Raw genomic sequence first — 18,034 nt, 5'->3', positions numbered from 1 at the left:
AAGCCACCACAACAAATCCATAGGGTATGTACATTTATTAAAGGAGAGTGAACCACTAAGTTGAACAAAATAATACAGTACTCATTGTCAACCTGCTAAAGGACATTCGAGGCACTTTGCATGAGGAAAGACTGGGCAAAGATGTGGACACGAGCAGTGTACTGTACATGATGGGAGTTGTGTTTATGTACAAACTCAAAACAGATATCAAATATTATTCACGTTTCAATTTTGGCTCATACAACGGACACAATTAGCTGATGTAGTAGTGTATCACATATGAGTGGTTTGTAGTTATCACAGTTCAGAACTCGTGTTAGAAATCCCATCAACTGTTTACATGTATACCACCAAACAGTTCTTTGGCCTGAGAGCAGAGAAGAAGACTCTGTGCATTCCCATCAGAAACATGAAACTCTGAAACAAACTGAAATAAAAGCCAGAGGTCATTTGGTGTTGGCATCCATTTGGCTGTGATCGTTTTTAACTGCATTAGGGGGTGAGCTCCAAAATAAGAAAACGTATAAATACAATGCTAGTTTAAATTTGGAATTAAGGAACATTTATCTAACTTATATAACTTTAATGAGCCTTGTGTCTTAAGAATGTACAGGCTGAACCTCAGCCACTGTCTTCAAGCAGTCTGTACAGAGAGCTAGGCCTATGCTGACTTGGCATATCTAAAAACACTCTGTAGCCGGGGCACTTCGCAGAAGTATTGGGTGGAGGGATACGACGGTGTTCTTCAAGAAATAGTGCCAACTCCCCCTTAAACCACAACACAGATTTAATGAACAGCGTATTAAAGAGGGAGTTTTCAGGTGTAGGTAGAGTATTTTTGACTTTACCCTGCTTCCCCTCTTTATGCTAAGCTAGGCTAACTAAGCTAACTCCAGCTCTGTAGTAAGGACACAGACATTTCAATATTCTCAGCTCACTCTAAGTAAGCATATTTTCCATAATGTTTAACAATGTCTTACAAAAGAGAACTCCCCATAATGCTAGTGAAGGTTTATGCTTGTTTGGTTCCATTTGTAAGTCACAAATATGAGTGGAATGTAGATACTACACATGATACATTTGTAGGAATGTTACAGAAAACGATTTCAGGGACTTGACCTAATGTGGAATAAATGTTTGTTGCTGATGATTGTAGCAAAGATAAAGATGAACATTCAGTAAATGCTGGTAAAATGCAGGACCTGCTGAGGTCAGAACTTCAGTAATTTAGACGGGCTCCAAACAAGCATTGTGAAAGTATAAAAACATCAGTATGGCTTATATTGTTCAATCACTTGCATATTAAATAGAATAAAATATGAATTCCACAGATCCATCATCATGTAATACAATTATTAACATCCTAAAGAAACAAAGTCCCTGTCCTGTCGCCATGAAAAAACTGTCAAACGTAACATTGAAACAAATGTCCAAATATTGGACTTGATGGTAGGGAACAGATTAAATAACAGAATGCAAGAACAGGTGAGAGTTGATACAGAGTCCAGGGCTCCTACTACAGTAGAAATGATTCGTTTTTTAACAAATGTGACAGTAACTTTAAATTCATTACTAAAAGCATTTGATATAAAGATGAAATGTTTTTTTGTTCTATAGCAAACAAGCTATTTCAGATTTTTTACACACCCTAAACTATTCCTGTAAAGTAAAAAATGTTGTGATTTCTGGGTGAATTCAGCCAATCCATCCCATCATAAAAACCACCATTGTCCTTCTGACCCTCAGAAACATGTTTGACATTATTCTGGTTTATACAGGTTTGGTTACCTTCCAAACAGGCTTTAAATGTGAAATAATTCCAAGTGTTGCGGTTGATTAACGGTATCTTAAATTAAAAAAATAAAAGCAATTGGATTTGTTATATTATTATTACCAAGCCATTATTTTAACACGCAACGATATTTTATTAAACCAACACTGATGGCAGACTTAAGAGATTACTTGGGAAACTCTCAGCTCTAGTTATTACAAATATATGCTACAGGTTGACAAAACCCTGACAAGGAAACTGTTATCTACCCTTGATGTTAGAATAGAGTAAAATGAAATCATTAATAAAACATTATACAAAATGTAATAATTTGGACCAGAACATTCTTCCATGACAAGCATTTAACAAAGGAGTTTTTATACAAGCTTCAAAAAAGTTAAGCAAATAAGATACTAAAGTCCCTTAAACTAGGCATCAGCTTACTTAAAATGTATGAGCAAAAATGACAAACCATATTAATATGAAATCTCCTGAGCAATTCAATCCAGCTCAGAATACTCCTGTCCCTTTAATCGAACTAGTGATCTTGCCACTCTCCTAATTACAGTGCACCATTTTCGCAGTTCAATGTGAGCTGTGCATGCATGATAGAGATCATGCTTACAGTACAGTTTACCAGAAAATGCACCTATGAAAAGATAAACTATGATTTGCATCAGAATATGTATTTACAGGAGCACAAAATTAAACAAAAATAGTGTGGAAGGTCATTAAAAATATACAACTTGAACCATTTGTTTCACCCCAAAAAAGAGAACGTTATTCCACTCGGAGGTGTATTTGAAAAGTTCAGAACAGTTTATTCCAGTCTCTAGTTGCCTCCATGAGGTGTCGCTGGCCGTGGCCAATCCAATCTTCTTGGTTGTTAAAGAGCCGACCACAAAACCAGCAGTCAAACACCACAGGCTCTTGTCCACAACGTGGTCGAGGGTCAACTACCTCATACTTCTTTTTGCTCTTTTTCCTCAACTTCATTTTCAGGAGGAACCGCTCTCTGACAGAACTCAGAACTGGCCGGGGTCTTGAATCGTCGCAATGAGACGATGCACCTTTGGTCAAGGAATTCTTCCATAGAGCTCCTTGCTCAGAGAGAGCTTGGATTGTTTTCTGAGATAGAGAGACTTTAGTAACTGCACCTTTGTTCCTGTTTACTACCTTCATAATATTGGCCACCTCGGGAATGTCAGCATCTGGATGATTGAGCACCACAACAGGTTGGAATCTACGAGGGCATTTGATCTGCTGTTGAGAACTGAACGGGGCAAGCCTCAGTGTCCTTTCTACTTCTTTGGCTATAGGCTTCCATAACAGAGTAGTCTCTTTCTCAGGCAGTCCTTTATTCGAGAGTCTTCTAGCTTTATGCACTGTAGCTGGAAGCTCGTCGAACAATGTTTTCCTGCGCCTTTTCCTTTGGCTTGGGGGACGAATTGGCCTTGGGGCTAGGATAGGTTTCTCTGCTTCACACAGTTGAAGCTTTACATTCATCCGAGAGGGTGAAATACAAGATTCATTGACATCTATTTGTGCAGTATTGTGTATTGGGATAAATTTCGTTACTCCATTGGATGAATTTGCATTGGTTTTGTTTGATGACACGAGAAAACACTGGGTCTGAGGTCTGGTGGCCAAAAACAAAGGTTGATTGCTTGAGGTGGGAGCGCCACTTGTGAGAAGGCTTCCTGTAGGACTGACAATTTTAAATATGACTTTGTTTCCAGTACTTTCACTGGTTTGGCCACACTGTGTTCCAGTCTTTGTGTCTTGGTTATTCAACCATAATCCTGATTTGGGTGGAGAAATGTAGCGGAGCAAGAATGCCTGGCGCCCCGTCTGCAAAGTGTTGGCTTTATCTGTAGAGTTCGCAGACATGGCCAGAACGGGCTTTGAGTTCAGTGGGAGTTGTGTACTTGCCAGTCTGAGGCCAGGAGCACTGGGGGTCTGACCAATTGGAACAGACCTCTGTACCAAGTAGCAAGTTGGCTGTGTCTTTGCTGTTTGGTCTGTAGGCGTATTATGTGGTGTGTTTGAAAAGAGTACAGGGCCCTTTAACCCTTGGCTGTTGATAAGGTAGTGATTTGAGGTGGTGCCAACACCTGGTTGGACAGCAGAGAGAAGTGTTGTCCCTTTTTCAGAAGCTCCTGCCTTTGGTGCTGATGCACCTACCCTCCTGCCGTTTTCAAACCCTGGCTTCATATAAGATACGTTGATCTGGGGACTTGCATAATTTGTTATCAGTTTGAAACCTGGAGTTGCCTTGGGCATGGCACATTTATTCTCAGCAGTTCTCAGGAACACTGACTGCTTACCCTCTGGCAACTGAAGAAATCGAAGAGCCGTTTTTGTTTGTTTTAGAGGATCATTACTAGAGAGTTCAACTCTTTCCTTATTTAGTTGTTGCGAAATTATTGCATCTGAATGTTCCTCCACAAAATTGCCCAGGCCAGTTGAATTACTCTTTGTTTCTGATTGATTGTCAGATATAGGAACGCTATCCTCCTCTATTTTGATAATATTAAAGTCTTGGAACACTGAATCAGGATTTTCATCCTCAGTGGAAGGATCCTCAACACTACCTGTGCCCTCATCAATGTCACCATCTGGCACATCTTCTTGATCCGAGTCCTCTCCTGGATCTGGAGACTCTGCCAATGTCAACCTAAACTGTGATGATTCACACATATTTTCTTTTTCTGCTGAATGTTCCGACATATTGTCAAAGTGTTGGGTAGATTTGGGTGGAGTGCCAAGTGTTTCCTTGGAATAATTGTGAAATGTAAATACTTCTTGGTTTGGGGAGTTTTGTTTGTTTGAGTTTTCTGAGCCTATAGCACTTTCTCTGCAGCTTCCTGTACTGGGTTGGGCTAACTCTGATTGATGTGATGGATTAGTCAAATGCTTAACATTTAGCTTGCTGTTGTTATGTTTAATCTGACTTTTACCTCTATCAGTTTTTTCTGGAGTACTCAGACAATATTGGTCATCATTGAGTTTATCTGCTTCTGTATCAGCCATTAATAACTCATCTGCAGCCCCACAATTCTCAATAGTTTCTTTGGAAACGTGTTCTAAAGACATTATTTCCTGAGCAACTTTTAAAGGTGAAGATAAAAGAGTGATCTTCCTAGCACATATTGGTGATGTATTACTGATTTGAGGACCACTATGGTAAGTTGCATCAGGTTTCAATGTTGCAGAGACTAAATCATTATCGAACTTGCTTCTCTCTGAGCAGGTTATCTGACTTGCGTGATTTTTTTTGACTGCATGATCAAACTCATCAGTCATTGGGTATAACGTATCTGCACAAGTCGAAGACCTTCTAGGTAAAGGGTTAGTTTGCTCCTCTACGTCAGCTCTAGGTGGTGAAGAATCAATGTTGCAAACAGAAGTTTCTTCCTCCTCAATCTTTACTTTAACTGCCAGAATATCGTCCTGATCCATCTGTACGGAAGACCCACTTCTTGGTGAAAGAGCTAAACAATGTGATGTTAAGTTATTGCTGTTAGAGAATTCCCCATTCTCATAAGAGACTTTACTTTTATCTGACTCAGGATTTGGTGCTGAGCCAACATCTTCAACTAGGGAGTGGTTCTGGATGGATGAATCTTGCTTTGCTGTTGGTATTACTTTGAGTACTAAATGTTTTTTGCCATCAACCATCTTGAATCCCATCACTTTGGTAGTGCAGTTGGGGGGAAGAGAGATTTTATTTTTCACCATCAGAACAGTCAGTCCATTTGGATTGGCGAGATTGGCAGCATCAGAGCTTGGAGAGGTGTCACATTCCTGTAACATCTCTGACATTGACTGGTCTTTATTATGAATACATTTTCTTTCCTTTTTTGCATCCACCAAGTGGTTGGTCTCCTCAAAGGATATCTCTGGTTTGATTAGCCTGCCATTTTGGTTTTGAATCCCAGAAAGACAGTTTAGTTTTGATATCCTCTGAGCCTCCTGTGATTCACCACCCTTTTTCAACAAATGTTTTAAGCTTGCAGATGAATTTGCTGAAGTGCTGCTGTCTTCTAAAGCTGTCCATACATTCCGTCTCTCAGCATGCTCTTTGTGAACAGCTGCAGTGTGTTTTTTAAGATAGTCGCTTCTTGATGCACCATATCCACAGATCTGACAAGTGAAGGGGAATGTACAAGAGTGAGCTTTCTTATGCTTCTGGTGAGCCTCTTCATTCAGGCTGATATGTCTGCATTTTAAACACTTCCAAGGACTCTCATTGTGATGATGGATGTGCTGGACGAATGTACCTGCATCCACAGTTGTAAACTCGCACCAGTCACAGTTAAACTGTCCATTTAGACTGTGACACATGATGTAGTGTCTGGTAAGCAATAGCAAAGAGTACTGAACATCGTTGTTACAGAGCTCACATGTAACCAGAGTATTCCTGTGCTCAATCCGATGGCGTTGAAGAGCAGGGAACTCGTGTGTGGAAAAAGCACAAAGGTCACAAGGGTACGTAGGAAGGGTTCCTTTATGGGCAGCTCGGAAATGCTTAAGGAGATCATTGGGGCTATATGTGGAATCATCTTTACACACAGAGCATCCAAAGCTCAGAATCTTTCCAGAGAAGACAGCACCTTGCTGAGTTTTACAATGGGCCTTTTTAAGACTTTGTTTCTCTTTCTTGGAAGAACTTCCATGTTCCTTATTGGAAGATTCTTCTGCATTATTGAAGAGCGACCCGTCTGCCACTTCTCTGAAATGCTTGTACACAAAGTCTTTGACCTTTTCTTTTTCATCTCCTGTGTTGCAGTTTTTCAGAGAATCAGTCAGTATTGTGAGGTCTTCTTCCATAGTTGTAAATCTACAGATATCTGGAAAGTAAACAAATAAGTTTTCATTAGCACAGTCAGACGAGTCCCACTTACTCTAAATGCATTTATCAACAAAAGATTTTATGTATGTAGTACAGTGCACGCATTCTCAGTCAACAATGACAAACTAAATAGCATTTACATTTTAGAAGGTGTGGAACAAAAGTGACAAATTCATTAAATGGCCTAAGAACTTTTTAAATCAGTAGTGTCATAAATTGTTATCAAAAAGTCATTTGAAGCCCGTACTGGCAAACCTCAAAACCTCAGAATACAAAAAAATAAAATTGGTGAAAAAATAATATTTGATCAGTGCAGCTATTAATGTAAGTAGCCGGCATAAAAATATACTTAAAGTACCAAAAGTAAAAGTACTTGTTATGCGTAATGGTCCATTTTAAAATCATATATTAAATAAAAGGATTGTGATTATTGAAGCATTAACATGTTCATCACAGCTGCACAGTGCAGCTAATTTGAGTTGCTTGCTTTATATATTCCTGCTAGCTTTTAACATATTTCTGGATTTATTTAATGATTCATATTTTGTATTTAGATATATAATCTAAATCCCAAATGTAACTAGTAACGTAAGCTTTCAAATAACTGTATTTGCTTACAAAAAAGTACAATATGTGCTTACAAAATGTAGTGGAGTAAAAGTATAAAATGGCATAAAATGGAAATACTAAGGTAAAGTACAAGTACCTAAAAATTGCAGTTAATTACAGTACTTGAATACGTGAACTTTGTTGCTTTACTACGGAGCCCCCTAGGGACATGGAGAAGAGAAAAAAAATTATTAAAAAAAAAACAAAACACTGTTGCACTGTTACACTAAGCACTCCTCTCCCTCCTCCAGCTGCAGATTGTGACCAATTCTTGAAGTTTAGCTCTGATGACGGCGCGTATCAAACTGTTCTGATAAAAATGACTCTATAGCTCGTTGTCTACCTTGCTATGATTGTAAAGTCATGTTGTTTGTATTTTTACAATGTTATGTTCATGAGTTAATGATCCGCGAAATTCGAATCTGTCAATAACTCAGTTCAGAGTATGCTTTGCGAAGTGCATGTCCCCTCGCTCAGAGTGTTCTCTTGAGGTGTCTTTCACTTATGTGAAACCCGTGCCTATTGCCAAGCACTGATGTTATCTCAAAGTAAAATCGATGAACCGCTCCATTGTTGTGGTTTCTGTGTTGCCGAACTGACCAGGAAGTACATTGAGCTAAATGAAAAGTTTTGCGAGATCTCGCAAAGGGGTTTTGTGAGATCTCGCAAAAGTATTAACTTTTTTTTCTTCTCCTTGTCCCCTAGGGGGCTCCGTACTTTACACCACTGAGCACACGGCAATACAGCCCACAGTGAGTGGCACAAAGATGGCTCACGTAGCCTGTATAGGCCAAAGTTGAAGTAAAACTATCTAACACTCCAACAATAGATTTAGTCATTGCCAATAATAATATGTATTTTGTTATAATGTTGTATATTGAATAGGGGTGTAACGGTATCCATATTCGTCCTGTACCGTCACGGTTCGGGCGTCACGGTTCGGTGCATGCACTCACACGACGAATACGCTTTTTTTTTTTACGAGTGGGAAAAAAGTCTGTCATTCACTACACTATATATAATACATGGGGGCGGTATTGTGCCTAAAAGCTGTTTGCAAACCGCCCTTAAACAACAAATGAAGAAGAAGAACAAAACAGAACAAAACGAAGAAAATACAAGAAGAAGAAAAGTTAGTATTGCGAGTTCAGATAACGCACAGGAGCTAGAAGAACCACCTGCTTCTTTTAAATCAGCTGTGTGGGAACATTTCGGGTTCCCTGTCGATTACAATAACGATGGAGCGCGAGTGGTGGATCGGACGAGGGCGGTGTGTCGGCGTTGTTCGACAGCGGTGCGGCATGCTAATGGTAATACAAGCCAAACATGCTAAATCATATCAGAAGGCATCACCCAGATTTCACCGGAGCCCGGCAAAAGACAACAGGGGTTCAACAGCTTCTCCCCGCTGTTTTTAAGAAGCCAATAGACATGAAAGCCGAGAGACCAAAATAAATAACGGAAGCTTTTGGCATATGTTTTTCAACGACTATGCATATCCCCTTATGCCATAATAGAGGACCCCGGCTTTTATTGATTGTGATTGAAAGTGATTGAAACACTTTCTAGTTATTTATTTCGGTAATATTTTCAAGACATTCTTTTTAGTTTTACAGATTATTGAACCTTTTTGTTTGACATCAGCCATTATAGATAATATGGCCATCTGAGTGTGTGCGGTCCTGTTTGTGGTTTGTTTTTAACTGTGTAATAAAGTTAATTATTAAAAATGTTAGAGTTCCTTATTTTTAAAATGAACCTTGCACTACTGTTCAAAATAAATAAAAAACAAACCTGGAATTATGCATTTCAGACTTTTTTTTGCTTTTTCATGTTGTACCGAACCCGTACCGAACCATGACCCCCAAACCGAGGTACATACCGAACCGTGAATTCTGTGAACCGTTACACCCCTAATATTGACACACTTCCCCCATTAATGACCCCTCAAACTTAGAGGAAACAATTATCTTCAGCTCACCGTAAAAGAAAAATACAGATATTGAAAGACATGTAGTCAAAACTGAATCTCTGCCAGCGTTGTCAGTGTAGGCGGAAGAGACACACGCTGCTTGGCTCAGAGTGCTGCCTGCTCACTGAAAGCTCAGAGAAACAAATGCCGCCAATCTGAAGACTAAGTCTCTCCTCCCTGCTTGCATGCAAATTATCTTCTCACAGGCCTGTTATTTGCTCCCATGCTAAGCTCTCAATTACAGTGCAAATCTCACTGAAAAAATAAACCATTTGAGACCACATATGCCTTTGTAAAGCCTCAAGCTTACCATGACATTACATTGACAGCTTATTGACCTTCACACACCTCATATCTATCTCCTTTGGGCTTGTGGCTTTGCTGGAAACTTGCACAGTTGCTGTTGAAAGTAAGACATTAAAACAGAGCTGATAATGTCCTACAGGGCCCAGCATGTTGTTCATTCAATGAACCGACCACTGTGACAGGTTTTTTTGCATTGAAAAATACAAGAGCATCATGCAGCTAAAGCTAAACTGCAAAGAGTGAAAAAAAGTTTTTTAAATAATGTCTACTGCATCGGGGGGACTGGCTCCACACATTATCCTTCTGCTATAGGGAAACATTGCTCCGACTTGTTTGTATTTCTTTAAACCAATTATGACTGTACTGGGTGGCGCTAAAAGCATGCAGAAAAAGCACAGATAGCATTAGAGGGTTGAGAATGCTACGTGCAGAATTTTTATTTTGAAGCACCCTTTCCTGCTGTATAGATTTTTATGCTGATGGGTCACTACTTGGCAGAGAAAGCTAGCTAGCTTGCTCTACAGCAGATAAACCTTCAAATGTAATTACATACAACTGAGCCCCACCCTGTGGTTGACAAAAGTTTAATATTTTGCTGATGTATTTGAAAAGTAGTGTTTCTCTGTATTATCTTTAAAAATGTGAGGCTTTTAAAAAGAAGATTGCACTGAGGGCACGTCATGTTTTCCAGAGGAAGATTTGACATGTTTCTCAACCTTTTCCCACAAAAGGCAACACATGACACATCGGGCAGAGATGCTCAGACAAAAGCCATTATGGCACATCATGCTAAACTGCAGCTCGAGTAAATCATTACGGTCACAGCGAGACGCATGGACGATGAGTAGATAAAATCCAATATAGTCGACGTGGACAGCGTCACAGCCTCAGCTGTTGGAGCGTTTTATGTGACAGCAGGCTGAAGGGAAATCCAGCGAGGTGAGCGCCTCTGTCCTGGTGCATTGTGATGAGTGTCCCTCTCTCACTATTGAACATATCCTACCATTCAGCACAACGTATCTTTGTGACCGTGGCTTCTCAGGACTGGTCCAGAGTAATGTGCATTAAAGCTTGCTTCATTTGCTATGGTCCCCCCGACAATGGGACACCATTAGTGTCTGGCCTCGATGACACGCAATAATTAACGGTACCTAGAAAAATGAGTAACACCTTTTCAGAATTTTGCCTTCAACTTGGTATGCTTGGTATTTCAAAATGTCATGTAATTAAATTGAATGTGTGGTCATTTATATGTGGACGTCAGCATTCAACAACTCTTTAATCTGTTATTGCTTAAATTATAGCAACATTAAAGCCTTTTATTTGGAATATGATTAATTCTCTTGTGAATTTCCGTATCAATTGTTGAAAAAAAATGTGTTTGTATCTTGAACAATGTACATGCATGGACAAGTCAATAAAAAGTGGATAAAATGGAAACTTGATGATCATTTGAGGATGTAGTTTGTATTAGTGTTGAGCTTTAGTGCATTAAACAGAGATGCGTTTCTGCCATTCAGCCTCCCCTACACTTCCTTTTTGAGCATGTTGTTTCACCATGTAGACATCATGCAGAAACTGGAATTTGAAATAATCTAAACCTGCCAAACCTTATCCTAGAACATCAATATCCAATATTACAAGAAATTTAAGAAAAAACATTGTCACGTGTTATGTAACCAGACAGTCTTTGAAATACTCCTTCCTTACGGCCCGTCCACACAGCGGCGTCCGTTGAAGCTTGCCAGCGGGCATGTCTGAAACTCGACCAACAACCAATCACATGAATCTCCCGCCCCTGACACACAAGCAGCGGTTTGATTGGCTAGAGCTTGTACTGGCATATGATTCGATTGGCTGACGCTTCTGCCGAGGCTTCAAAAGTTGAACATTGCTCAACTTTTGCAGCGAGCCACGCCAGCAAAACTCCGCTTCGCTTCCCACAATGCAGTTCGGCGAAAGGTGACGTCACCCTATTCAAAGTGAATGGTGAAGCTTTCAACGCACGTCGCTGTGTAGACGGGCCGTTAAGATATCTATCCCAATAAGATGAGGGAGGCTGGAATTAAGCTTATGGCTATCACAGCATTAAGGATATTTACTAGAAACATCTCCTTTCAGAAAGAACTGCCTATCTTTTTTGTAAACTCTACTGAACACATTGTGAACAGCTTTGCACAGGGATTATATTTTATGTTTGTATTTAAGAAATCCTTAAATGTTTCAATGCTCTGAGCAGTAGAAACGTACATACATCTAAAAAACACTACAACTATATACATGGCAAGAAACCACCACTAGTGTAAAGTCATATTTGTTGAAGGACATTTAAAGGGGTAGTAAATCTAAATGATGTCTAAACAAGTGCCAAAACATCAGGTCACTCAACTTAATAAACATATTTATTACAGATTATTAGACCCACACTGAAGATGTAGCTGCATTGCTGAGGTAATAACATGGTAACAATTAATGTATTAAGCCGTTATTACCTGTACTCCTTTAGGACAAACTCACACATGAATGCATGTCGTGTCGAGGAAAAGCAGCCTGCAGTGTGGTCACAGCGCCTGTAAGACAGAAGCATAAATCCCAACCTTACTTTAAATTCTCAAACTCTACATTTAACATTTCTGTTAAAACACAATGAACAATGTGTGGTATTTAAATAAACATGTCATTGTTAAACAAGTGTGTGGAAATAAAACTATTAGTTTTTCAGAACTAGATTCGAGTGTTGGCAGCAAAGACTTTGTCTGAAACTAGTGTTATCCAACTCCAGAGCGTCTTAGTCAACATTCATTGAAATATAAAGATGCTATCTTTTCAAAAATGTTTCTATCCAACCAAATATTCTGCTTCTAACCAAACATTTTTCCTGAATACAGTTTTAAGCATTTAGCAATTAAAAAACAACATTTTCACTGCGCTTTTTTTCTGGCTTTCTGCACATAAAGCGACAAAAGCACATGTATTAACATAGCAGTCTAGCGACAATCTTACGGCTCGTCCACACGGCGGCGTGCGTTGAACTGCGTTGTGGTTCCGTCGCTTCGCTTTGCTCGCTTCAAAAGTTGAGAAAAGTTCAACTTTTGAAGCTTCGACGGAAGCGTCAGCCAATCAAATTATATGCCAGTACAAGCTCTAGCCAATCAAACCGCGTGCTTGTGTGTCCGGGGCGGGAGATTCATGTGATTGGTTGTTGGTCGAGTTTCAGACAAGCCCACCGGCAAGCTTCAACGCACGCTGCCGTGTGGACGCTGCGTTACTGCACAATTTTTTTTTCTCGATTTAGGTTGGAAACATCATAAAAATATAACAACTCACGTTCAAAGATTCAATAGATAACATGAATAGAATCTTTGAATGTAAAAAAATACATTCTATACAGCCCTTAAGCCACATGAAAGGCGGTATATGCTGCTGAGTGACCTATAGTCCACTTACACATTACTAACTGTAGCTAATGCTTAAGATGTTGTATAACCTTTGTATAATGCCTTCCAATGAGTGTTTCACATTTATCTGAAGATGACATGCCACTACAACATTTCCCTTAACATCTTAACAAGACTACATTTTGGCAGTCAGGACTCAAAGGTATCCTGTTGAGTTGTTGATAGTGCTGTGTACCTGGACTCACATTCAGGTTCAGGTCCGGACTCAAGTCCAGAGGTTCAGGTTCAGGTCCGGACTTATAAGTCCGGACTTGTGTCAAGTTGTGTGAGTAACTAAAGTGAACTTATTGTGAGCTAATTATCAATTGAAAATAAACTCATAATCAACTCAAATTCAAACTCGTCAGGTTTATTGTGCCCCCTTCCAACTTGTGTCTACACCATGTCTTTTCTATAACTCTACATGTGTTACTAACTACACAACACAACTACATACATAGTGATGTACATACAAGACTCAATATGCAAGAGTACAAGTCTATGTGTTCTTGTTCAAGAACAACAGCATATTGACATTGTCTGGGTGAAGTGTTGCTCTTTCGGCAAACAAGGAGTTAGCTTAGCTACACTACCATATATGGCAACCAGTATCCCATGCTTGTCAGTAAGCCACACTACCAAATATGGCAACCAGCATCCCACGCTGTCAGTGTCCACTATGTCTAAGCCAGCTTCCCTTGACGTCACACAGATCTCGCGAGCAGTTGCAATATTTTGCGAGACTTCGTGAGTTCAGTAATGGCCGCCATATCAGAAGCCAAAACAATGTTTTTCGTCTTTTCTCAGCGCAAATTTCTCGATCTATGGAAGGTTTTAGTTGGTTTAGAACACAAAGGAGAATAAACGTAAGTACCGGTTCCTGACGTTCGGTTTTAACCGGACTTGAACCGAAACTTTTTACAAGTCCAGTACCGGTTCGGCGTACCGGTACGCAGCACTAGTTGTTGACCACTGGATTTATAGACCCGTCTTTATGACAGGGACAGGGATCTGTTCTGTTGAGCAGACATGTGCATGTTGGTGAGGTAATACACATTATTATATTAGTTTAGAACTATTCCCCTGATCTGAAAGTGGCAGTAGCATTTGACTGGAGAAAGAAAACTAAGTAACTTGAATGTGTACAATCGAGGATATGAATTACTTGTAATTGCTTTCCAAAACGTTTAATGAGGGAGGAGATACATGTAGCACTTTTGGTAGGGATCAAAGATACTCAATGAATTGTGGTGAGTAACACTAAATACACTTTTGTTTGTTCACAAGTAAATTGAGGGGAGGCGTGTGGCGCAGTGGTTAGTGCGTTGGTGTTCGGATCAGGGTTCAAACAACAGGTTCAAACCCCACTGCAGTCAGCATGTCGTTGTGTCCCCGAGAGACTTCACCCAAAATGGCTCCTGTGGGGATTGCCCACAGTAATGAGCATGTAAGTCGCTTTGGATAAAAGCGTCTAACAAGTAACATGTAATGTAATGTAAACACACCAGGTCCTCTTTAAATCTCCAATACATAACCAGCAATTCAGTTGGTAACCACAGATTCATTGCTTATTTTACTTTAAAAAAAGACAAACTGCTGAATGACATGCCTACAATTTGAGGAATAACTGCCTTTGAATAAAAGCATTTAAAATAAAAGATTATCAGCAAAATGAATTATATATCATCTTATATGAAGCCCTTGGCTTTTGAAAGTGTTCGGGTTTTTTTTGTCTACCTTAAGTATTTACGTGTGTATTGTCATAAAGGTACAAAAAATAAATCAATTTAAAAAAAGTTGTATTGACCAGCTTTCACCTATTTAATCATAGTAATTTCAAAGCAAGAACAGGAAAACACCCTGTATAAGATCACCCTTATACTTACAAGTGAGAGAAGCTGCATGAGTTCAAATACATAAAAAAAAAAAAAGCTGCATTGATGTGCATTCAGGGATATAAGCCTTAAACAATCAATAAAAAAAGAAACCTCAGACACTCTCTAACAAACAATGGAAGCACAACCAGTGGCAAGGATTATTGTTAACGGCAAACATTACAGTAGTTTACCTTATAAAAATCTACATTACCCACAATGCAACAGACAACAAACAGTGAGGTCAGAGATCGGCCATGTATTAAGGATAGCAGGTAACCTTCTACCTGCAGAAAAGGTGAGGCGCTACAACGGTACAGTACGCTCCTCACTGCAGAGTGTTCTTTACTTTCAAACTTGTAGTCTTTAATTCCAACTGTCCAGACTTAAGTCAAATCATTTGGACCTCTTATCAGACTTTTCACTGCTCCCTCTGGAGACAAGTATTGCTTTAAACTACCTGATACAACTACCCCAGCAATTGGAAAAGGCATAACAACAAAACATTATATTGAGTAATTCATAAAATGATCCGATAAATTAAATGACAATATAAAAACAAACAATTTGTTGATCAATTAAATGTGCAGTCTTGTTTTTCATGTTTTTCAACAGAGTAACTTTTACACCTTTCTTAGATGGCAAACATGAATTCCATTGAATAGATCATGACACATGTTGGTCAGCAGGGGCTATGCAATAGCCTAGACTCCATATGTATCAGTCAGCTGTCACCACTGTGGATCCAGGGAAGCCATGTTGGAGGAAAAAATGGCTGCCATGATTTAATGACTTATCAGCAGCAGCTCATTCAACATAAGAACGTACACTATCTGCTAACAACGTCTTCACAAACACGTTGGCTAACTTAAACAATGTATATTAATAACGTAATCTACTTGACAACACTATAAACAGCTTACAAATAAAACTCAACTATTATTCTTTGTAATAAACTGTATATGAAATGTGTTTAATGAAAGTGAGCAGGACTGTAGGGAACACCTGGAGTGCAGACAGGTATGCTACACCATCTGCATGCATCAGATATAAATGAAGCTTGGAGATGAAAAGTAAAGTTGCTTCATCTCATAACTGTAACCCCACTCAGCCTTAGGAACATTAACATCACACAGGGACAACTGCAACATGTTACAAACACGCGAATCTCAGCCTCCACTTCACTATTTTGATATCTTTCTTCTAAATTAATGTGTGTTCACTTCTTCGAGTGACTTGCTCCATAGTCGCTAAGTTTAGGAAACGCGAGGGAACGCTGTATCAGTGGGAGAGTGAAAGGCTGTAGACAGACAGCAACAAAGGACTGTACAATGTACCCTGCCGTATTTAATTTCACTGTGGCATTTTATACCTCGATACGTGGATAACATGTGAGACACTTTGCGAAAATGTTCGTGTCTGTTGAGTTTAATAAGCAGTTATTTTACACCAAAATAAAAAGCCCCCACCCACGCGAAGACATTTAAAGTTACGGAAAATGTGTTGTTTCTTACTAGGAACTCGATGGAAGTTCAGGTGGTGTCCCGTCAACGACCGACATTATGAGAAGGAGGTTAATGTGTAAAAAACACACAGGAAAAACATTTGCCTTCCTTGTCTCCTCTCTATGGATCCACAGCGACGGCGGCCATGACAGTCCATCCGGGTACTGATGTGTTCTTGACACTCATGAAGAAGCGGATGAATATGCATTGCTTGACAAATACCAAAGTAGTGCCGCGAAGGACATGTTGTCGTAGGAAACACAGTTAAAACAACTTTTACTGAACTGGAAATATATTCTGTTTAACGCCCATAACAACCTGACGGTGGTTTGCAGCATGAGCCCTACGTCATTCTGTGCCTGTGAGTGTGTGTGTGTGTGCGTGTGCGTGTGCGTGTGTGCGTGTGCGTGTGCGTGTGCGTGTGTGTGTGTGTGTGTGTCCTAGGTGGAAGAACAAGCAATGAGCAGCAATGGCGGATACGCCATTTCCTTTTGAATGCGTTACATCTACAGTCTACATCTTGGCTGATATGGTTTTGTTGATCCCTGATAAGGAATTTCATTTTATCAACTCACATAGCCTACTCTCAACTCACAGCCTTTTTAGATTATATCTCTCCCCCTCTGTCTCATATAAATTACAGACACACAGAGACACACACACACACTTACAATAATGGCGGATGTGGAGCTCACTCTTCTATTACATCACACTACATTGTTTCCTTGCAGCAGTGGGTAATTCCATTCAAACATGTCAGTTCATTCTTTGTCTCTCTGCTTACCTCCATCTTTCCACCTGCCCTCTCTTTCCTTTAACAATGTAACTGAGTGAGAGCCTTTATAATCATATGCATATCTTGTTATAAATAAGTGCAATAATGGAAAGCAAATTCTCTAAGCCTGTTAATTGAAACATTAGAAATGGAATGATAGTATTTCCAAAACGATTACTTTAAAAAGGGGTGCCTGCTTTACCGTTGGACACTGTAAATCAGATATTCAATTATTTTAAACTCTGTTATACTGGTGTGGGGACATAGATGTAGCCAGAACCGAAAGAGTTAAAATACTCAGGCCTTGAGGCAGGATGGTAAAATCAATGTGTGCCTCTTGTTTTTTCTGATCTAAAATCTCATGACTGAACTTGCTTCTATTTTCCATCTGTTACATTAAGCTATCAACCTGGCAACTATGCTGTAATAATGTAGCACTTCAACTGACAAAAGTGAGACTGCACCAATATAAAGTAAACCAGTATAATTTCAAACCTAAAATATGCACATGAAACTTTAGGTAAATGGAAGGTGGAATGCTCCACTGCAAGTCCAGCAAAGGCGACTACTAAACACTTACATTTATTTTACAATTCCTTATTAAGGTAAGAACTGGTGGTGTAGACATTAGCCATTATTTGCAGCACTACAGCTGAGTGTGGGTATGGAAACAGTAGTCCTTGAGTTTCACAGATTCTCAGGTTACTAAAAACGTACTAATTTGCTCAGAGGGTCTGACGCTTTGCTTTATCTGAATATTTGAGTAAATCAGCAAAGACACTGGCTGGACTGCAAACTGACATGTTTGCTGTTGGCATAAGATAATGCTCAGAGAAAGTTTTGTTGGTGGTAACAACTAAATTATGCAACAATGTAGCAAAGACAGGCAAGAACACTGTCAGCTAGTTTACATGTATGTAAATAATGTTG

The 18,034-nt window shown here is 39.5% G+C and overlaps 1 protein-coding gene across 1 annotated transcript; it reads right to left on the bottom strand.

The window, feature by feature from the left end:
- Positions 1-18: 18 nt before the first annotated feature.
- On the bottom strand, positions 19-16,681 carry LOC307023735 (zinc finger protein 518A). Its single transcript, XM_079657234.1, has 3 exons — positions 16,339-16,681; positions 12,006-12,083; positions 19-6,624 (listed from the first exon to the last, which is right to left on the bottom strand). Exon 3 carries the CDS (start codon positions 6,602-6,604, stop codon positions 2,582-2,584), a length of 4,023 nt encoding a protein of 1,340 aa, XP_079513360.1. The 5' UTR covers positions 6,605-6,624; positions 12,006-12,083; positions 16,339-16,681; the 3' UTR covers positions 19-2,581.
- Between the last annotated feature and the right edge of the window lie 1,353 nt (positions 16,682-18,034).

Source organism: Notothenia rossii, assembly GCF_949606895.1.
Source record: "Notothenia rossii genome assembly, chromosome: 11".
Taxonomy (NCBI): Eukaryota; Metazoa; Chordata; class Actinopteri; order Perciformes; family Nototheniidae; genus Notothenia; species Notothenia rossii.
The sequence above is the reverse complement of the archived record's forward strand: the minus strand, read 5'-3'. Positions and strand labels throughout refer to the sequence as shown.

Coding starts and splice junctions, on each gene's coding strand:
- LOC307023735 (XM_079657234.1), bottom strand. CDS start 6,604: ATGGAAGAAGACCTCACAATACTGACTGATTCTCTGAAAAACTGCAAC.